Here is a 22,064-nt window from a genome sequence, read left to right as displayed (position 1 = left end):
CGTGGCGAAGCTCTCGTCACCTCTCGGGCCGCAGCAAAGCAGAGCAAGGAGACGAAGGGGTCGAGGCCGTGGCTGTTGCGGACGGATTGCCGCTGCCGTTGCTGTTGCCGTGACGGTGGCGGATGCAATTTACTCGGCGTTGCATGAGCACCGTGAGAGGAGGGGAATGAGTGAGCGGGTGCAGAAGTTGGGGTCGGTACGAATACCAGTTGGAGAGGATGCGGTGGGGAAAATGCCACGGCGCTCGAGTTGTGGTGGTGGTTGATGGTGGATGACTTGTAAAGCATCCGTACTGCAGGTGTACAGTACATGTACAAGACATGCGTGGTAGGAGGGCACCTTGGGAGTGCAGCAAGCACATATTATTACTGCAGTGCTGTACTCCGTACTCGCGTAAGTACTGTATGTACCCGTAGTGTGTATTGTAGGTGCAAGTACTGTACAGTAAGTAAGTACGGAGCACATGCATGTACAGTAAGTACTGTACCAAGTACTTGTTGTACTGCAAGTACTGTAGTTCGGAGCGGAGTGAATATTAGCATGGTACAATGTACCAGTGGATACTGTCCGTAGGTACGGAGTACGGAGTAGGCAGGTGCTCGATTCGCATCGCGCCAACAGGCGGCTCTGAGACCCACAGAGTGACTTGTGAGCTGGGTTCTCCATGCTAGTTAGGTACATACGTGTACTAGTCACTGCGGCGGCAAGCAGATTCCTGTCGCACGTACGGAGTACTCCGTAACTTGTGTAACGTCTCTGTGTACCTCGCTATCGGTGGACACGTATCCCCCATGTACCTGCTGACTAGTACCCTGCTGCACCCATCTGTATTCGTGCGAGCCGTCGCCGAGTCGGGAACCCCAGCGAACCGCTTCCCGCATGGGGCGGTCCTGGGCCCCCATAGCCGCTGATTCTAGTGCTGGCTGGGCCTGACGTTGGGAGCAAGGAATAGGCACGGCAACACTCTTGTAAGTGAACCAGTCATGCGAATTTGGGACCGAGAAGCGCGGCTACAAGCATGGCACACATACGGAGTACCTGTAGGCCAATTGCCACCCAAGGTTGATGACTACAGTATTACTTGGTGCCTAAATAATATCCGTGTCATTAGGAATAGGTACAGGAACCCACATACTACTACCTAGGTACCTACGGAGTAAGTATCTGCATGTACTGAGAACTGGTGGTCTGTATTCTGGTACTAGCAACGGCAAGTATACACCTAGGTAAGTATGTCAGGTGTAGTGCTTTGCAGCCTAGTACCGCTAACGAGACACGCGTAAGGGCGCATGCACAACTACAGTAAGTACATGAACTCGTCACTTAAGTACATGTACATGTTGCTGCGATTACTTGCGTACATACTTACTCCGTTGTACAGGCAAGGCACGCGTGTGTGGAAGGACTACAAGTACTTGTACGTGCGTCAAACATATCCCGCCCTCGGTCCCAGCACGGCTTCGCCCATGATCCACTCCAAATATACTTCGCACACCCGCCTTATGCCCTTTGTATCGGACAAATTTCCCGTATATTCGCGTCATACGCACTCGACGAAGAACGGCCTCGGCTGCCGCCGTTGCTGAGGGCGTCTCCATTTGTCTATGATGAATACCTGCCATCGTCCTATGCGACACTGGAGCCTCGACTCCATGCTGTCCTCGACTCCATGCTAGTGCTCTCCTCGACTCCGTGCTCTTTTCGAATCCGTGCTTTCCTATTGCGCCCTGCCCAGTTCTTCTGAGTGGCCGCTTCCGGGGAACAGTGCCTAATGCTAGCTCTCGCAGCTCATCGTGACTGCTTCCTCGCCCACGTACGGACCGAGGTAATCTTCCCTGCGTCCTCCCAGTGGCTAGTGATGCATGGTCCCATATCATATCCCAAGCCATATCGCCGTCCCGTTCCTCGCTCACCAGTCACGCGGGCCCAAGAAGCAGCCATCGCCAGGATGAGCCTCTGAGCCTCTGACTTGGCATTGCACCGGGATAGGTGTACACATCGGCATCCTTCCATGCCCGCTGCGAGAAAAATGTAACATTCATCGTCGTTTCCCGGTCCCAAGCAAGCTCGAGTGCCCTGGAATCGTCATGGTTACGTTTCTCGGCAAACGGCTGCGCGGCCACCTTTCATCCAGTCCCGAAGCCGAAATCATTTCGTTTGGCTTGCCAAAGACGACTGGCTTTACGGATGGCCGTTGGCCACGACGGGGCTGTCGTGGTTGATCTTTCGTCTCTTCAGAGGGCCCATGTCGAAATCCTTGAGCTGGGTTTCCAAGTTCTCTAACTTGGTCACCATGCCGTTGATTTGGCCGATTATCCCGTTTGGCATCGTCGTGTTGATGTGATCGACAATGTCCTTGTAGAGCACTTTCGTCGTGAAGTTGTGCTGCCACGACGCAACGCTGTGGACCTTGAGCGTGAGCTCGTCGACGTTGCTCGTCGTTTCGACTTTTGTCGCTCGTAGGTCGGACTCGACCCCGTCGATGCGTTGGAGTTGTGCGTTCAGCTCGCTCTTCTGTCGAGAAATCTCCTCGTCGTGCTCTTTGCCGGAACCGGTGACGTCCTTCCAGAGTGCGGCTAGGTTCCCCTGAATGGCCGACACGTCCGCCTGGCTTCTCTTCGCCATCGCCGCCACCTCCTCTCTTGCGTGCCTCTCCTTGTCGAGAAAGAGACCAATTTTCTTGGGGATATCGCCGAGGACCGACTGCGTCACCCGACGGATGTGTTCGTCCGACGGCGCCGTGGCGGATGCGGGCGCGGATGCCGTCTGCTGCCCCGGCTTGCGCGCGGTCGAGCCATCGGCCGACAGCTGTGCGACGGATTCCTGCAAGGCCTCGATGGCCGAGGTGGCCTGCATATGCCGGTCCGCTTGCTGCTGCATGTCCCGCACGTGCGCATCGATGCGTCTCATCATGTTCTGCACACGTAGCGGTGCGCTGTTCTCGTCGTCGCTCTCGAGACTAGACTGAAGCCGGTCGACGATTTTCGCAAGGGACGATAGCCTCTGTCTTGTCTTCACGCCAGCCGCTTCGTGCTGCAATGAATCGTCTTCGGAGACGACGGCGTCAAAGTCCCGCAAGGCGACGAGCAGGTCGGGACGGCTCACGAGGCGAGAAGTCACCTCTTCCAGCTTGGCGAGCCGGCCGTCCGTATCGATCGACCCCATGGACCCCGTCATCGGCGACTCCTCTGGGTGCCGTCGCTTGCGTTGTACCTGTGTCGAATCGAACCTGCCACTCAGCTCCTCGAGCTTCTTCTCCAGAATTTCGTTTCGGATTTTCTGAGCGGCAAGCTCGGCTCGTAGGCTGGAAAGCTGCTGATTGATCCCCGCGACTTGGGGCACGGGCATAGCCTTGGATGGGCCGACGGCCTCGGCGAACTTGGCATCGATCTGATCGACACACGACCGCCAGAGGGAGTCTCTGACCACCGAAATGCGCGATTCGATGTCGGCAGGATCCGTCTCCTTGAGGGTAGCATGCGGTCTAGGCTGGACGGCTTCACGATCGTCCAGGCTTCCACGGCTCTTTCTCCAAGCGTGATGAACTGCTGCTTGTAGCTTCTTGTCGCAAGCCTCGATCCGCGCGCAGCATTTATTCTTCTCCTCCTCCGCCATGTCCCTCTGCCGCACGAGGACCTCGTAGGCGCTTCCAAAGTCGGACATGCTTTTCTTGCAGCGGTCGGCATCTTCCTGCAACTTTTTCCACCTCTTGGTGACCTGCTCTCTTTGCATGAACCAAAAAGTTCGGTCACATAGGAGCTGCGTCACCCGCTTGATCTCGGCTTCGGCGATAGGATCCATCGGCGGGCCGGATGGCGACTTGGGCAGCTTCGGAGACTTCGACGGCTTCGGCAGGCCAGAAACGGGGTGGGCCTTGTTGGGGGCTGCAGGACCTGTTATTATGGCAGATTTGGCAGTGAATTCGCGAACTTGCCTCGATCGGAAGGATTTGCCTGATTACGTGATGGGGACGACAGGATAGGGCTTGATGCGGGAGCAAGAGATATGTTGAGCTTGTCAGGACGACGACGGCTGTTGTCTCGGTAACGGTCGGCGAGAGGATACCCTGTTTGGCCATCAGTATGTGCCGACAATGCAGCAGCGCGATTCAGTAACGGCAGACCTTGTTCTCGCTCTCTATCACGCCCTCTCTCTCGCCCTCTTTCTCGCTCCCAATCTCTTTCTCGCTCCCAATCCCCTTCTCTCTCCCTGTCCCACTCCCAATCCCGGTTGCGGGCTCTGTCCCAGTCTCCGTCTCGATCTCCGTCTCGATATCCGGCTGGACCTCTCTGCCAGCCCCGTGTTGAAACCGAACCGCGTCGGTGGCTCTCGTGGCCGCGGCGCGCAAAGTCGTTAACCATGGCGCAACCTACGGCGGAGGCCGCAGATTACGGAAGGAGGGCAGAGCTCAAGGGTTCAAGGCGAGGTCCAGAGTGGAGCTCAGCTTTAGAAAGTCTGTCGCGTGGCAGTGACGGGGAAAGAATTTCACATGAAATCTTTTCCTGGACGAAAGTGCGACAGCGTAGAATGCTCGTTGGAGGATGAGAGGCGTCGAGTACATCGCGCAAAAGTGCAAGGATAGTATAATACGTGGGGCACAATATTAGGTACTTACTACTCTGTAAGTACGGAATACCAGATACGGAGTACCGAGCACAGAGTAAGTACTTACTGTACTTACAGTAAGTACGGAGTACGGAGTACAAGTACTGTAATTACTAAAGTACATCTAATTACGGAACAGCTATTACTCCGTGCTCCGTACAGTACTCTGAATAGAGTTGCTATCAGCATCGGGATGGACTAAGGGTCACATCAGTACTCGATGCTCTTGTTCGGCTCTTTGCTGCATGTTCAGAGACCGTAGGTAGTAAGTACATGTACTTTCGGGAGTAATTACTGGACCGATGTTTACAAGTGCTTGTACTTGGTACCAAGTGCATGTAAGTAAAGCTACCTACCTAGTAGTATGCTGGTACTGTATAGTAGTACTGTGTAGGCAGTTAGTATTGTTAGCGCACAGGTGCTTGCTTGCTGCAGTCCAGGTATGAAGTACAGAGGGCAACTACAACTACAGCACAAATGATTTCCGCTCACAACAAGCACGTACTGTACAACTACTGTACAGTACGGTGTAAGCACAGGAACTATTACTTACAATACCCGCCCGTACAGTATGTAATAACGCCTACCCCTAGATGTACACCTACAAGTACTTAAAGCACAGTACTCCGTAGGCACTAACGACCAAGAAGGTCTGGAACTGCGCCGTGTATCGTGATTGGCTACGCGTCCCTTTTCACGCCCAGCAGTGCGCCCGAGTCTCGTCCTTCGGAGCATTGCATTACTCGCAGATTATGTTAGTTTTCGAAATCGATCAGCATCACGCGATTTTTAGGCTGTGGAGACGCCTGCTAATAAGCACGTGTACTACGGAGTAGTTGTACAGAGTACTGTACTTAAGTATAAGTAAGTTAGTACTTACAGCTACATAAGTACACTGCAAAGGTACGGTACTTACTACATGCACATATACTCCGTACTTATTACTACACTGCTGGACTCCATATTACCAAATACTTGCACAAGATACCGGGTGCTTGGTACCAAAGCACGGCTACTGATGCCGTTCGTCCTCCCCGCGCAGTCAGCCCTTTGGTGTGCCTGGAACCAGGTAGTTGGGGAAGCCAACTGCGACCTCACTTCGCAATTCCCTACAGTTATCCTTCAACGTACTTGCACTTGCAGACAGAGTGGGCAAATGTTCCAGTTCGTGATTGTTTCCGTGTTTGCATTTGCATTTGCATTCCGCGTTTGTACCTGTGCCGTGATTAGTCTATACACCTACTCCGTACGTGCTCCTCAGTAGGGGCTCAATTCGTGCTGGGAACCTCGGTGCTTTCTTCGACTGAGCAGCGCATGCCGTACTTCCCTATGCGTATGTCGCCAAGCATACATGTTCTGTGCAGCGTTCACGCGCGAGCGCTCATTTCCTCCAACAATTACGTGACAAGTCCGCCTACGTCAGATGCGCTGGCATTATTACTTGGTGATGCTGTTGACACGTAATTGTACGTGAGCAGTATGCGTTTGGACACCTGCCAGGTGACCTGCCTTCGTCCACGCTGTGGGGCGGCGAGGAGCAAATCCAAGAGAGCGTCGGCGAACTGCATCGCCATCGGCTGGGCGCTCTCATTTTCCGTTCAGCTCGTCGCTTTGTTTAGATCGACTGGTACGTTGACCGTATACTGTAGGACCGTTGCATGAAGTAAACCGCGATTCGATCCACCCGGATGACAGCAAGAGGCCTAAGGATCAGAAAACATGCAAGTAATACTGCGTACGTGCGCTGCGCACTAACTTGAACGGACACTAACAGCGCATTACTTGCACATGGGCGTACTCGCAAAGGCCACTACTCGGCGCTAGCCCAGGCCTGTTTGGCCAACTGCAGTGCCGACTAAGTAAGTAGCACGGAGCCTAGCACAGTGCCCCAAGGCCCTATCGATCTTCACCTCGCCTGAGGCCTACTGTACTAGCTACTTACCCAGCAAGATGGATGGATATAGTGCACGCAATGCTTGCTAGTCGGTCCTGCCTCGACGAGGATCATGCATCGGACGGTCGAAAGAGGCTTATCACTTCCTCCACATTTTGCCCTTTTATCCATTTTCTTCCTGTCCCGGCTTTGTCTCCCCAGCATCTTGTTTCTGCAGCCGTCACAAGTTCGAATCGACCACCCAAGAGTGGGTTGAGCAACACGACAAGATGCAACTCTTCGCTCTCCTTCTCGCCCTCGCCATGGGCGCCCGTGCCGCCCCATCGACTTATCAGCCATATGGAGTAGAAATCAAACCAGGTAGGAGGCATTAATACAAAATGGCTGGGGAAAGAAGCGTGCTCACTCGCTGCCTCCCGCAGTGACTCCGAAGCAACTGGAACACAGCCAGCAGGTGAAGGGAACGACCATTCTGGACCGCATGGTTGATGAGTGGGCTCTTCAGCGTAGCCTCCGATGCTATTTCGATTTGGCTGCATTGCGCTGTGTCGTCGCGCGGAGCGGATGGCCGCGGGAGAATCGTTTCTACGAACTCAAAGTACACGTCGAAGTACCAGAGGTTGGTCACCAAACCGCTTGGAGCACTCCTTACATCTACTTTGGGGACAAGAAAAACGTCAACGACAATGACGCGCTTACCCAACTGTTCGACGCACCCAGCCCGAACTATGACAATCTAGTCACAATTGATATCAGAAAAACATTTGGCGAGCAGTATAACGCTCCTCTGGCCAGGCTTTCCAAGTTCAAAATAGCACAACCCCTGGCCGTTGCCCAATTCCCCATCCCTGGTAAGTAACAGCTCGCCATCAGCAGAGATCAGACATCAACTAAGCCCGATGGTACTCTAGCCCTCGTCTTCGAGATGAGGCTGAAAGGCAGCCCCATGGTATTCACCCAAACGGTACAAGCCGACAAGAATCATGAGTACTGCGAAAACGGAGAGTCAGGCTACGCCATTACCATGGAAGGAGAATTGAAGGAGGAGGGCTGGCATGCAGAAGTTGACTTGGAGCCTGAAGGTACGTTTTCCTGGCCAGCCACTCCCGTCCCATCCCACAAAAGGTAAGGGAAAGCATGGCGGCGCTAACGACGTTGAGTAGCTTCGGAGAAGATAAAATCAGTAAGTTTACTTCATCAATGGCTTCCTCTGCAATGGTATACTGATGCGGCTGCCTAGTTGAACGACGTAAGCGCATTGACTTCAGCCAGCCACCTGACCAATCCGCACAGGATTAACATGAATGCAGGCTAGATTGAAGGACATAGGTTGGATCTGGGAATAGATGCGATGGACAATGCGCTCGACACTCTATCAGTAAACGACGGAAGCACCGAGGTGCGTTGGACAACACTCACGACACCATATCAGTGGAAGACGAGAGTACAGAGATGCGATGGACGATACTCTCGACACCATATCAGTGGAAGACGAGAGCACAGAGATACGATGGACAATACTCTCGACACCATATCAGTGGAAATACGATGGACAATACTCTCGACACCATATCAGTGGAAGATGAGAGCACATAGGTGCATTGGACAATGCTCTCAACACCATATCAGTGGACGAAGAGAGCACATCGGTGCGTCTAACAATGCTCTCGGTACCATATCAGTGGAAGACGAGAGCACAGAGATGCGACGGACAATACTCTCAACACCATATCAGTGGAAGATGAGAGCACATAGGTGCATTGGACAATGCTCTCAACACCATATCAGTGGGCGAAGGGAGCACATGGGTACGCCGGACAATGCTCTCGGCACCATATATGTGGAATACGAGAGCACATGGGTGCGTTGGACAATACTCTCAACGCCATATTAGTGGAAGTCGAGAGCGCATGGCATGGGGCCATCGAGTTGAGGCAAAGAAAGGGGACGGCAAAGTTCCCATCCCTGTTGCCGCCGATCGTGACGCGCACAACAAGAATGTGCCGATGAATGGATAAATGGGTTCCTTTATTGTGTTCCTTTTCTTCTTCTACTACTACTGCCACTACTTTATCTTTTGGGTAATAGGACATCCAGTGGGGAACAAGGGCGTGGATGAAAGCGTGTATCTGGCGTTGCTGGCAGGAAACGACGTGAAGATGTTCCTGTCTGATGAATAGCTTTGCACATTGCTGACAGCGCAACACGTTCATGCGTCTGGACACATGCCACTCAGTTCAATTGACAAATATGGTGGATCCTGGATCGATTACTGGCAGGTTCAACGAGAGGCCGAGCAGCCAACATGGGCAGACTCTGCGAATCGTTCGGGCGAGCAGAGATTGCAGATGCATGGCGTCCTCAATCAAGAATTACAATGGCACAACTTGGCCAAGGAATCAGTGACCCAGTTGACTCGCCGTGAGAAAGACGGAAGACGAAACGAATGATGAAGGGAATTGACCGGTTCAGAAGCAAAAAAAGTACATGTAGCACTCACGTGCCGCTTCGACCAACTCGGCGAGCTCTGCTCCGTAGACGTACTGTAAGTATTCGTATCGTATCGTGCACAACAGCCCACAAGCACACGACAGATGCCCAGCGATGAACAGGTAGGGAGCGCGTGTTCCCGGCGCCGACCAGATGCCGCTTCTCGGGGAGGGCCTCGTTTACCTTGGGTGTACGTTGAACTCGTCCTTGTGCTTGGGCCAACAATTCGCGCCTTGCTCTGTTTTGCGTTTTTGTTTCGAGTTTTGTGTTTTATTCTGTGTACGTTTTGCAAGCAAGTATTATTTATATGGCTATATTTTGCATTGAATCTACCGAGTATACTAGTCCGCATTGATGACGTGTATTGCAAAATGCTCTCGGTGTTTGGATGTCGGTGTCAGAAGTTTGGGATAAAAATACAATAACTTCTGTTACCGTCGAACAGATTGGAGATACGTATGTATGAATTGAATGATTGGTTACTCTACCTCCCTGTCTTGGTCGGGTAAGGTAGGGTATATCGTAATATTCTAGTTTACATATTAGAGACTGTGTGCTTAATCCAAATAGACTTGCAAAATAGACTTATCATTACTCCGTAGACTCGTATAATAAGACTATCGTAGTCCAATATAGCTAACCTTGTATTCACCACACTACTTTTATTTTAGTGTATTACTACAGTGTAACTAGTATGAATTGATACTTATTATACTGCATAAATAGCTGAGAGTCTTTAGTAAGATACCATTCTATAAGCTGTTTAAGTAGATAATTAAAGTCCTTGTTAAAAACCCTGGTTAATTAGGGAAAGAGTAATAGTAATTGATATAATACTAGTATTGATACTAGCAAGACTACCCAAATAGGAAGTATTACTATACTATTGTTGCTACTACCAGTAGTAGCTGCAATAGGATAGTGTGGAATTGAAACCGAACTGGAACAGGAATACGAAGTCGAACAGATCCTAGACACAAGAAGACGAGGTCAACATCAAGGATACCTTGTAAAGTGGAAAGGATACGGACTGGAGGAAAACACCTGGGAGCCTTTTACGAACATATCTAATTGCCGCGCGCTATTACAGCAGCACCACCAGGACTAAGCATTACGCAAAAGGACTAAGCATTATGCAACCATCGGACTTCAGCAACAGGTTACAACAAAAAAAACAGCTTCATCTGAATGTCGTCTCTACGACGGCTCCACCAATAATCGAGGTGGGGCGGTACGTTATGCGATGTGAGGCAAAGTGCATATAGCATGGTTCGACCTTTGTTGCATTGTTGAATGGCAACCTAATTATCCGACGCGACCATGTATTTAATGGCCAGGCACGCAACCGATTTCATCTACCAACTGCACACTCGATCGAATTGCACGTTTCCGCTCCATTGTTCAGATCGCATCACTTCTACGACAGCTCCGCCGGGGCCATTAACTAAGGCGAACTAACATATATATAAGGACGACATTTCTTAAACCAGGATAGTCTATTATTCCAAGGCAAAAGAACAAGACCAACTGTCAACACACTCATTATTTTTCACACAACAGCACCTGGACGCAGGGCTAATCAACGTAGCAATGTACGCTCTCTTGTTACTGGTACCATCGGTGCTCGCAGGCGGCTGCATGAGTTTCCCTGGACGAGCGGACCCATTACCTGGCGGCCTGGAGCTTGCACAGCTCCCCGAGGCCCCGCGGCTTCCTACCGCTCAAGAACTCCGCATGCAGCAAATCTTTGCGGATATTATGGAGAGGCAGCGTGAATTGGAAGCATATCAGGCCAGGGTCCGCTCCTACGAGCAGACGTACCGCAGGGTTATGCCGAGTCTGATCGGTACAATGGCTGGGGGGCGCCGCCAGCAATTACGTCACATTCGCATCTGGGACTCAACGCCGCGCGTGGAAGGCGACCCATGGGTCCCCGAACGTCCCGTGGCAGAAGGCACTGTAGCATGGGACGAGTACCAGTCGGCCGTGGCGGGTATCCGTTACTCGCCGGAGGTCTTGCCAGACGGCAACCTGGCTCAGGAGGACCGATCCCGTGCGTATGAAATAACCCTCGACGGCGACCAATACACGCGGAGTTATGTGCAAACATTGCCCGAACGAATTAGCCTACTTCCCTGGGTCACAGTCTCAGAATGGGCAGAAGGTCTACCCCGTCCCGCCCGCAGGGTGGCCACCCTTTGTGAGCTTGCCGAGGCGGCCGTCTGTTCTGCCGCCAGTCCCCCCGCCACCAACGGTGACGGGCGCGCGGGACCTCCTGCGCCGCCCCGGCGCCGAAGGCGGTCCGACAACGCCGTGGCAGATGAGCTTCGCGCTGAGATTAGCCAGGTGACGGTCTGGGTTGGCGATACGAAGGTCTTCAATGCGCCTGCGTACCGAGGGTTCGCGGACTTACTACAGGCTTTTAGCCCCCGGGACTCATGCCAAGGCCCCCCAATGTCTGTGTCAGTGATGGACAACGCGACGGCGAACACGACGGACATCTGTCTTGACGACTGTGACATTACAAGCCTCCGGGAATTGCAATCGCAGATGGCACACTCCGAGAGCGCTTACGGTCCTCTAGCAAAGCAGTTGTGCTACCCCTGAGGGCGTGCGGTATTACGCCTCGGCGGGCGGGGACCGGCCCATGGCCGCCTGTAGCCCCTGGGTTGCAGTAAGCCATGGGCCGGCCGCAGCAGCATGCTGGTGGCGAAACTAATCGGTCAGGCGTCGTTGGTGGGAACATTCGCCGGAGACGTTTGTTACACTGGCTCATAGTGCACCTCTACTATCAAAAATATTAATTTCATGATTTCGACGCGCTATGTGACGCATTGACAACAACAGGACCTTGGGCCACCTCACGAAGAATCTCCGACAAAGAAGGATCAGAGGCAAAACTTATCCAATCGATAACATCCAACGAACAAGAGGATTGCACTTGGGCAATTACTTTCGCCTCTTGCCGCTGTACATTTTCCAACCCTTTTTGACGATTTTCTTCTTCTCTCCGATCAGCTTCTTCTATCTCTTCCAAATTTGCAAAACAAAAATGGCAGCAAGCTATTTCAATACTACGCTCTCTTAATTGACGCTTTATCTTTCGCAAATGCGATAAACGGTTGAAAGCCTTGTCTATATTACGCTAGGATTGGCGAAGCTGCTTCTCTTGTTAATGCAGCTGTTCCTCTTGCTGTTGCTGCCGCTCTAGAATAAGCTCTTCGGCCAACTCTTCCTCGTACTTGAGACAATGAAGTTCCTTGGTAATCCGATTGACTATATGTAATCGATTAGCATCATGCTCGTACTTCTACTATCGGGGAAATGCACGAGAGGACATAGGATCGCGGGAACTACTATAAGATGGACCAAGAGAAGAACAAACAGTGCAACAATTGATTCTCTCGATAACTTGGCAAGGAGCCTGTTTGTCAAAACACCGACTGCAGGGAAAAACTTGGTATCCCTAATCACGAATGAAGACTGCTGTAACCGTGCGGTTGCTGGTTGAGTGAGACTTCTGCGACTTCGAAACACGGTTGGACATAATGTCTAAAGAACAATATTGCAACAAGATGAGGGGAAAGTTACGAATCTAGAGGGGAAAGCTGTGAGAAGTTTGGTAAATAAAATACAATAAACTCTTTTACTGTCGAATGGATTAGAGATATACGAATGTATGGATTGATTCTGCCTTCCAGTCTTGGTCGGAGAAGGTAGGGAATATCCTATTATTTTAGTTTATATATAGAGACTGTGTCCTTATTACAAACAGACTCGTAACCAGACTTATCAATAGACTCACTCATATGATTTTGACTTATCGTAGTCCAAATGTACGGATGGTGATATTGCATCCATTATACTACTTTTAGTGTATTACTACAGTGTAACTAGTATAAATATATACTTTATTATACTGTGTAACACCTGATCTTCTGACACAAGTACTCCGTACCTGCTTCAGCCTCGCACTCGCGTACGGATACTTGTGGAGAATTATTATTCGTGCTCTAGTTACAGTACTTACGTCCTTGCACATGTACTCCGTGCCTTGTCCAACTAGTACAACTACTTAGTTTTTGAAGGGCGAATGAGCTCCAGGGCTGCCGACTAACATCGCCGCCTCGACATTTCATCCTCCCCAGACTCGTACGACGAAAAAAAACGCGAGACCATGACGGCGGTAAGTCGAATCGAGCGCGCCCACACTTTCCCCATGGAGCCCACGGATTGACTGACGCATCGACTCGAACCGCAGCCACTGATGACCGTCTCCGAGACAAAGGACCTCCGGGGCCTCAACCTCATAGCCGCACACTCGCACATTCGCGGCCTCGGCGTCGATGCCACGAGCCTCGAGCCTCGCGCCTCCTCCCAGGGTCTCGTTGGACAGGAGAAGGCGCGCAAAGCTGCAGCCGTGATCCTGCAGATGATCAAGGATGGCAAGATCGCCGGCCGCGCCGTCCTGATCGCCGGCCCCCCGAGGTAGACACCCGCCGCCACCGCCGCCGCTGCCGACCGAGCCCATTCGTGGGAAGTGACGCGTGAGAGCTGACATGGTCTTCGCAGCACGGGAAAAACGGCTATTGCGATGGGCATGGCGCAATCGCTCGGCGCCGACGTCCCCTTTACCTCCCTCGCCTCGTCCGAGATCTTCTCCCTCGAAATGTCCAAGACTGAGGCCCTCACACAAGCCTTCCGCAAGTCCATCGGCGTCCGCATAAAGGAGGAGAGTGAGATCATGGAGGGCGAGGTCGTCGAGATCCAGATTGACCGCAGCGTCACCGGCAGCGCCAAGCAGGGCAAGCTGACCATCAAGACGACCGACATGGAAGCCATCTACGACATGGGCAGCAAAATGATCGACGCCATGACCAAGGAGCGCGTCATGGCCGGCGACATCATCAGCATCGACAAGTCGTCGGGCAAGATCACCAAGCTCGGCCGCTCCTACGCCCGCTCGCGCGACTACGACGCCATGGGCGTCGACACAAAGTTCCTCCAGTGCCCCGACGGCGAGCTCCAGAAGCGCAAGGAGGTCGTCCACACCGTCACCCTCCACGAGATCGACGTCATCAACTCGAGAACGCAAGGCTTCCTCGCCCTCTTCTCCGGCGACACCGGCGAGATCCGCAGCGAGATCCGGGACCAGATCAACACCAAGGTGGCCGAGTGGAAGGAGGAAGGCAAGGCCGAGATTGTCCCAGGCGTCCTGTTCGTCGACGAGGTTCACATCCTCGATATGGAGTGCTTCTCCTACATCAACCGCGCGCTCGAGGACGAGCTCGCGCCCGTCGTCATCATGGCCAGCAACAGGGGCAACTCGCGCATCCGCGGCACCAACTACCGTAGCCCGCACGGCTTGCCGCTCGACTTCCTCGACCGCGTCGTCATCATCAACACGCATCCCTACGTCTCGGACGAGATTAAGCAGATCCTCACCATCCGCGCCCAGGAGGAGGAGATTGACGTCTCGCCCGACGCCCTCGCCCTGCTCACAAAGATTGGCCAGGAGGCCGGCCTCCGGTACGCGAGCAACCTCATCAGCACGTCGCAGCTCGTGTCGGCGAAGCGGAAAGCCAAGCAGGTGTCGGTCGACGACGTCCAACGCAGCTTCCAGCTCTTCTACGACCCGGCCCGCAGCATCAAGTTCGTGTCCGAGTCGGAGAAACGACTGATTGGCGACGACGGCGCCGTCGACCTGGCCGTCACCAACGGTGGAGGCGAAAAGATGGATCTGAGCTGAGCCGAAGCTCGTGTCACGTTTTCTGTTTTACGGCGAGACTTGGGTGGCGTTTCCTTTATAGATTGATGTTGACTACCGAGCAGATGCAACGGTCATCTGCTCACCTGTACCATAGCAGCAGGGTTGGGCGTCGAGGTCGGAAATCAACATAAACCCAGTCGATGCATCCGCCTGCGAGCCTTGCTCCCCGCCTTCCTCGCCGCAGTTCATGGCCAGCGCCGGACCAAAAAGTGCATGATCCTTCCAAGGAACTATCAGACGATGCGGCTGTCGACGAAAGAAAATTCCGTCATCATCCGGATCCCGAATGACGTCGCCTGTGGATGGATTCGTTCGTCCCACGACACGGTCTCGCCAAGCAGAGACCCGGTCGCCAGCATGTCGGCGTCAGGATCAGGTCTCACCATCATGAGGCACGTCCATGTCCAAATGTTCCATCGATGCGACACTGCCAGTGCAATATCACTACTCATTCACCAGGCACCTAGGTAGCCAATCCGTTTTCTTAATCCTCCCAAGGTGAAAAAAAAACAATCGCGTACGTTCCGTAGGTATTCTCGTCACACTCGTATGGCTCGCCAAAACAGAAGAAGAAGCAGAGGCATCTTGCCCAACTCGTGCAACGCCTCGCCTTGTCGTGTAGTAGCGCCCGGGTATCCAGCCAGGGGAGCAGCAAGCGTCCCGGTCATCATCCCAACTTGGACATCCAAGCGACACCCTGCCTCCCCCTTCCTCCCCCTTCCTTCCTCCCTTCCTCCAAACACACGCGATCCCGTGGGATGGTGGCATGGTCAAAACGGAAAGAACACTGTCAGTTCCCCGTGAGCGCGGCGACTTGGGCGGCCAATATTTTGTTTCCTCGAATGATCTCCTCCAACCACTCAGCAGCCATGGTCAAGGTGGTGCTCTTGCTGAATCCGCCACCGTTGAGCCCGGGAACGAGCTCGCCGAGGTCATCGAAGCCCTCCTTAATCAGGGTGCGTCGTTTTTGCTCGCTTCGAATATGGTTCTCCCGCTTCTGCTCCTCCGAGAGGTTCTCGCGGGGGGGCTTGGGTCCACCGGCCGTCGACTTGCGCCGTCGACCGCCGCTTGTCGCGTCCGATGGCGGCGAGGTTCCGTTGCGATCAGCCACGGGCTTTCGCTTGCGCCCTGATTTTGACGAGGCGTCGTCGTCGTCGTCGTCGTCGTCCTGCTCCTTGACGTTTCGGCTCTTCCTCCTCTTTCGCGGCGGAGCACTGGGATCGTCCTCTTGCGCCGCCTGGAGGCAGCCATCCCCGTTATCGCTGTGACCGTTGGTTGGACTGCTCGGCCGACTGTCGACCACGCCCTTGGTCGGCTCCAGGCAATCGAGACACTTCATGTGACGCTGGAGCCCTGCCTCGGCCGTCTCCTTGTTCGCCTCGGGCACGTACCCTTGCGACGGGCCAAAGCTGGCGTCAGACCCCCATTGGATGTCGGGCAGCACCGACTTCCTCTGCAGCGGCCGACCCTGGGGTCCCCACATCCAGTGGGTGAGCGTGCTGTCGAGCTCGGGCGCGAGGCTACTCCTTCGGTTCTCCTCCTTGAACTCCTCCAGCGGCTGGTGTCGAAGGTGTCCGACGGGGTACCCGACGCGTCGCGGCTGAGAAGAATCAACGGCGCCGCCTATGGGGATGCCGCCACGGGAGTGGGCGCCGTTTTGGAGCAGCGTGGCGGCGGCGTTGAGGACGTCGTCGGAGTGTTGCTGCGGGAAGGGTTGAGACTGCGGAGGCGGCGGCGGCGGCGGTGGCATGAGATGCGAGCCGGGTAGGATGCCCGGCAAGTCCGGCCGGTCGGCATTGGCGGAGGGTGCATGAGCCGGATCGGGCTCGAAGTCGGGAAGTCCGGTTGGGGTGCCGAAGAAGGTTGCGCTGCCCATGAACTGAGGCGGCAGGTCGAGCCAGGCATCGCTGAAATGCAAGCCCTCTCCGAACGAGGGCATGTTGTAGTGATTCGCCGTCATGTCCTCGAAGAAGGAGCTGAGGAACTTGCTGTCGTCTTCCGAGAGCAGCGGGGCGCCCGGAGCCGGGTCTGGGGCATTGAAGAGGGATTGTTGGGTCTCGTCAACGGCATCTGCAGTCGTAGAGTCAGCACAGCCAGGCTCGAGGAATCCGGCGTCGGGCGAGGGCGCCGGGCGAGGTGGCCGGAAGAGGGCGGGAGACGTACAGCCGAAGGGGAGGAAAGGGTCCTCAGGCTGCTTCGAACCCATCCTGGGAGGTTGTTGAAGGGCGAGCATGAGGGCGTCGTGTTGCCACTGGCAGGACGTCGACGCACTATTCGGAGCCAGGCTGGGTCGTCGCGCGGGGGTGAAGCAGGCGAAGGGAATCGTAGTGAGCCATATACCTGATGGAAGCGTCCGGCGAGAGCAGCGCACGAGCTTTGAAGCGGGGGGGAATCCGGGGTAGGCTGTAGTGGGCAGAGAGAGCAAGGTAAAGGGCGGGTTCGCGGATCGTGGGAGGTTCGAACGAGAGCCAGTAAAGAAGGAGACTCGAGAGCCGACGGCAGGCTGGCCGGCAGCGGACGTTGTTGGGTTCAGGGAAGGAGCGGGCCAAGTTGCAAGCTTCGGAGGTGGTGGGGCGGGTGGTGCCTCGACGAGTACCTGCACCTACAAGTACCTGTACATGTCGCAGTACCTGTGTCGTTGGACCTAGGGACCCTACCAGTACCGAGATACCAAGTACATTCGTGTACAAGTGTGAGTCCTTGCACCAAGACCTTGTGATCGGCGTTCGCCACCTGCGCCGGATGTACACTGTGCAGCCCATGTACGGTGGCACACGCACTTGTCCACGTACCTACCAGGTACCTGGTAGTGGTGGGCACCCTCCGTAGGCCTACCAGGCCGCTTGGAGGTATCGCCGAATCTGGTACCTGCTCCCCGTTGTACTTGTACTTTTGCCGTTGTCTGGCAAGGTAATTGCGCGGTACCTTTTGTTGCGGTAGCTAGTACGTAGTGGCTGAGGTACAGTCCATGTACTGTACATAAGCATGGCATGGTACTGCTTGGTACATGCACATGGTAGCAAGTACTGCATGTACATGTACTGTAGATATACTGTAGAATGTACTCCGTACTCTGTACAGCAATACTTAAAGTACATGTACAAGTACAGAGTACACCGTACAAGTACTCCGAGGGTTCTGGTACGGTACGGTCGAACGGAACGACGGCGGATGGCACGGCGGGCAAGCGGGCAGACAGCGTTGACGGTTGGAGGAAGCCAGCCAAGCGCTGCGTGGGATGCCCTCTGGATTGTCAAACAATCCTTGGGGGATTTTGGTTCCTCGTGAAAAAAGGATAAAAACAAGGACGAGGAATCGGATGGAACTAGTTGTCGGGAGGATTTGGGGCGAATATAGTGGTTGCGTTGATGGAAGCGATGGCGCTGCTAAACCCAACGGCGAATCCGCGACGCAGCCTGCTAGCAGCCGAGTTTACTCGCAACAGCACAGTGCAAATGATGCAGCAAGTCGAAGCACAGCTGACGATAGGCGTGCACCACGGCCACTGCATATACACGTACACTTACGGGGTTGTTGTTGCACGTTTGTGAACTCGTAGAATTCTTGACAACTGCCGTACACGTATGGAGTGGGTTGGTGCGGAGAATGGCGGGTGACGAGCGAGTGGGTGAAGCATGGCACGAGGGCGGCCTACTCCTCCAGCTGGGCGGTAGGGACGGAGGAAGGTCACGCACCCGCAATCGCTGCAACTTCAAGCAACAGCCGTGCAGCCCAGCAGTGGGGACCTGTAGGGGGGTTGGTCGCTGGGCATGGGGGCGAACACGATCCACGAGCACTGCACGGAGTGCCGCGATGCAGTGGTTACGGGATCTGCACTCGTTCGTATCCGTACGATTCAACGGTCGCGACACCTTCGCAACTGACCTTGCAAAGAAAGAGAATGCATGCATGTACATGTGCTATGAACGGAGTGCAGGGTCGTTGCAGTGTTGTGCAGAGTAGTACGGAGTACTCCGTACGGAGTATCGATAATAGCACGGAGTACTTGTACTCTGGTGCATCTTCGTGCTCCGTGCTTGTTCTGTCCTTTCATAGTGCAACCACTTGCACTGTACGGTAATAATTACGTGGTACATTTTGAGAAGCTGGCACTGCACCATCCGACTCTAGCACTTCCGCCATATTCCAATCACCAGCGCTTGGACCCTTGCTACCTCGCCGCTGAACTGGTGCCATTGCCTCGCCCCTCCAGTCTTCCCCTCCCCCCAGCCATCCGCTCTGGCGGTCGAGCGAGCGTCACAAGTACCCGTACTAAGTGGAAGTAGTACCTTGAATTAGCAGCTACCGGCCACCACGCTAGGTACTAGTACCAGGCCGATACCCTTCTGGTGGGCGCCAACCGATGGGCGTTCGCTCCCGCCTCCCTTGTCGCAAGGCCAATGGCGATTTGTTGGATGACGCAGCCGGCGATCGTCGGGCGACCTTCACATGTCAAATTTACGGGAACGTCAGATGACGGCAGGTTCAACGAAGCTGCCAGCCTGCTTCGCATCGCACAGCACGACGGCCATTCTCGATCCGAATGGGCACCTACGGGGCTAGTGCTCTGCTTCCCTCCCTCACAAGGGGTACGGACAGTTCTGACACCCTACCAGTGGCAGTGGCACAAGCACATGAACAATGCTCAAACGACGCCAGGCACCACCAGAAGGAGCCTGTACTGTATTAACTGTCCTCCGTACATGCAAGTACTACTAAGTAAGAACTTGCTTAGGTACTCGCACCATCAGAGCTAAGTATCGTATTAGGACTGTGCTAGTACTTGCAGTAATAATACTTTCTGGTAGGTACTAACACAAGTCCAACCATGCACTTCAGTCCCCGCACCTTGTTCGCGCGTTCAATCGGCCTTTGGGTGCTCAGATACCACTTCGTACTTGTGGCATACGTACGGAGTGCTTGGTACCTAATAGATGGAACGGGACCAGTCGGTCATCACTTCATCTCATCTCGCATCGCATCCAGCTCGCGGACGGGGCGCGAGGAGGAGCGTGACAAACTGGCTGAAATGGATACATCAGTCTGGGTCGTCGGCGCAGAAGTCTCAGCAATCAACCCCAGCTGCATAGAGCTAAGGGAGTCGCGTGCCCGGATACATGCGTGCATGTACGCAGCAGGTGAAGCCGCCGCACGTCGAGCGAGATGAATCTCGTGCGAGAAATGGGGGGAAGGACGGAGTGCTGTACATGCACGTGTACTGTACTCGAGCCTCGAGGACATAACATGTACTCCGTACATGCACAAGTATTAGTAGGTAGGTATCTTCTTGTACAGAAATGGGTGTACCTTACTCCGTACACACAAACTACAAGTCTCCGTACGGAGTAACCACCTTGGTGCATCTTCATATTGAACTGCACTTGCACTCAAGTAATACTACTAACCTAGGAGGGAACTTAGCACCTCTGTGGCGGCGCTGGCACTCTGTAAGTATACATGTACGCGTACTCCGTAACCTACATGTAAATACTTATAACATGGTATTGGGAAATGGCCAAGATTTGTTTTCCACACTTACACCTGTACTCCGTACTCTGTACATGCTCTGCAACTCGGTGCCCGTGTAGGCGCTGTGTAATTACACCGACACGTACGTTGCACATGTGTACCTACCTAAGTAGAGTACTTACAGCTACAAGAACAGAGTACGAGGGAATACCGCTGGCACACTGCAAGTAAGTACATGTAGAGCGCTCGACACTGTAGGTACACACCTCTGTGCAAGATATTAATACCGGCTTGAACCCGTCTTCATGCTTGGCAGCACAACATGGCCTCGTGGTCTGCAGTACTTGTGCATGTACTTGTACAGCACTCTTTATGATAGTACCCGTGTGTACGTTGTACTTGCATGTACTCCGTACAGTAGGTGCACATGCGCACATGTACAGGTAGTAATGTACTCCACTCCGTTATACTCCGTACTGCACAAGTAGGTGTAAGTACTGTACAGTATGTGCATGTACAAGTACGGAGTGTTTGGAACGGCCTTCGTATCTGTGCTCGGATGGAATCGGAACCTGGCAGGAGAAGTCTGCAGGAGTGCAGAGCAATCCTGCGGCTATTCTCACTCTGGATTTTACTATCCACTCACGACCAGGTGGACTGGTTGGAGCCTCCACCTCTCACAAGGACGCACTAGCAGTGCGACGAGGCAAGCCATTCTGCTGGCGCCTTGCATCGGTAGCCGCTGCTTCGGCAGTTCGTTCACGGAGAACGCGTAATTAAAATGATGGACGTCCAACCAACCAACCTGGCTCCTGTCGCCCACGTACGACGACGAGGGTGAGGATAAAAATCAGACTGTCCATCGGCTCACAGGGTCGGAGCCAGGGACTTGTTCCTTGTACATGTACATCTGTCCATGTATTACTCCGAGCGGGGAGTGCGGCACTCTGTGCTGTTGCAGAAAATCTACGATATTACTTCGTACAGGTTCACGTACAGTACGTGCAAGTAATACTCCGTTTTCTGTAATATACTTGAGTTCCGTATTGCTGAGTTAGTACTATTATGCGAGTACACTTACAGTAAGTACCTAAAGTGAACAGTAACTACGTTATTAGGTACAAGTACTGTAGGCAGGGAGCGTCGCCGCCCTGGTTTTTGGCTGCCCCGGCGCTGTGCTGCTTTGGTGTTCCAAAGTACATGTAATAATACATGTACATGTACTATTGGGCTCCGCCCAAGTGTGCTGTCCTCCGCCAAGTACCATACTGTACTCCGTACTGGTAGTATGTAAAATTAAGTTGTACTGTAAGTAAGTAGGTACTTGTAGGTGTACTTGGTAGGTGTACTTGTATCTGTACATGTATCTGCTCATGCTTACACTCACTTACCTTGTATTACCCGAGTATCCTCACCGGCATGAACCTACTTACTTACACATGCGGTGCCTTGCAGTAATGTTGGGCAGCATACATTATGAGGCACTTGTATCTACGAGGACATATAGGTGTAGCTGCATGTGTGCTCTGCACTACCTACTAGGTAGGTAGGTAACAAGGCAGTATAGGGTACAGGGCATGCCGGCACTACTAGCAGTGAATCCGCTCTATTTGGAAAACCAAAAAAAAACACTCGGGGGAGACTGCAATGCCGGTTACGAGTAGAGGCCAGTAACACATGTCAACATGTAAAACACAGGTAGTTGTACAGTACAATTCGTCTCGGCGTTTGGCAATAATACTGGAAGCATTACCTCGACGTCGACGACTCCCGCTGGTCAAGTATATCCACCCCATCGGCTTGGCCAGCGCGCCACTTCGTAGACCTTGTGCAAAT

At 53.6% G+C, this 22,064-nt stretch overlaps 5 protein-coding genes across 5 annotated transcripts; 3 read left to right on the top strand and 2 right to left on the bottom strand.

The window, feature by feature from the left end:
- Positions 1-2,181: 2,181 nt before the first annotated feature.
- DCS_07720 (uncharacterized protein) lies at positions 2,182-4,361 on the bottom strand (the record flags this gene model as incomplete). Its single annotated transcript, XM_040805004.1, has 2 exons — positions 2,182-3,893; positions 3,962-4,361. The coding sequence occupies 2 exons, from the start codon at positions 4,359-4,361 to the stop codon at positions 2,182-2,184; spliced, it is 2,112 nt and encodes a 703-aa protein (XP_040655108.1).
- Positions 4,362-6,768: 2,407 nt separating this feature from the next.
- DCS_07719 (uncharacterized protein) lies at positions 6,769-7,814 on the top strand (the record flags this gene model as incomplete). The annotated part of the gene is made up of 5 exons (XM_040805003.1): positions 6,769-6,859; positions 6,922-7,350; positions 7,411-7,581; positions 7,663-7,682; positions 7,740-7,814. 5 exons carry the CDS (start codon positions 6,769-6,771, stop codon positions 7,812-7,814), a joined length of 786 nt encoding a protein of 261 aa, XP_040655107.1.
- Positions 7,815-10,579: 2,765 nt separating this feature from the next.
- On the top strand, positions 10,580-11,596 carry DCS_07718 (uncharacterized protein; the record flags this gene model as incomplete). Its single annotated transcript, XM_040805002.1, has 1 exon — positions 10,580-11,596. One exon carries the CDS (start codon positions 10,580-10,582, stop codon positions 11,594-11,596), a length of 1,017 nt encoding a protein of 338 aa, XP_040655106.1.
- Positions 11,597-13,166: 1,570 nt separating this feature from the next.
- Positions 13,167-14,738, top strand: DCS_07717 (reptin; the record flags this gene model as incomplete). The annotated part of the gene is made up of 3 exons (XM_040805001.1): positions 13,167-13,175; positions 13,251-13,477; positions 13,562-14,738. The coding sequence occupies 3 exons, from the start codon at positions 13,167-13,169 to the stop codon at positions 14,736-14,738; spliced, it is 1,413 nt and encodes a 470-aa protein (XP_040655105.1).
- An 811-nt stretch (positions 14,739-15,549) lies between these two features.
- DCS_07716 (bHLH family transcription factor) lies at positions 15,550-16,992 on the bottom strand (the record flags this gene model as incomplete). Its single annotated transcript, XM_040805000.1, has 1 exon — positions 15,550-16,992. One exon carries the CDS (start codon positions 16,990-16,992, stop codon positions 15,550-15,552), a length of 1,443 nt encoding a protein of 480 aa, XP_040655104.1.
- Positions 16,993-22,064: the final 5,072 nt, after the last annotated feature.

The sequence above is a fragment of the Drechmeria coniospora genome, chromosome 03, assembly GCF_001625195.1.
Source record: "Drechmeria coniospora strain ARSEF 6962 chromosome 03, whole genome shotgun sequence".
Lineage (NCBI taxonomy): Eukaryota > Fungi > Ascomycota > Sordariomycetes > Hypocreales > Ophiocordycipitaceae > Drechmeria > Drechmeria coniospora.
Note: the sequence above shows the minus strand (reverse complement) of the source record. Positions and strands in the feature narration are given on the sequence as shown.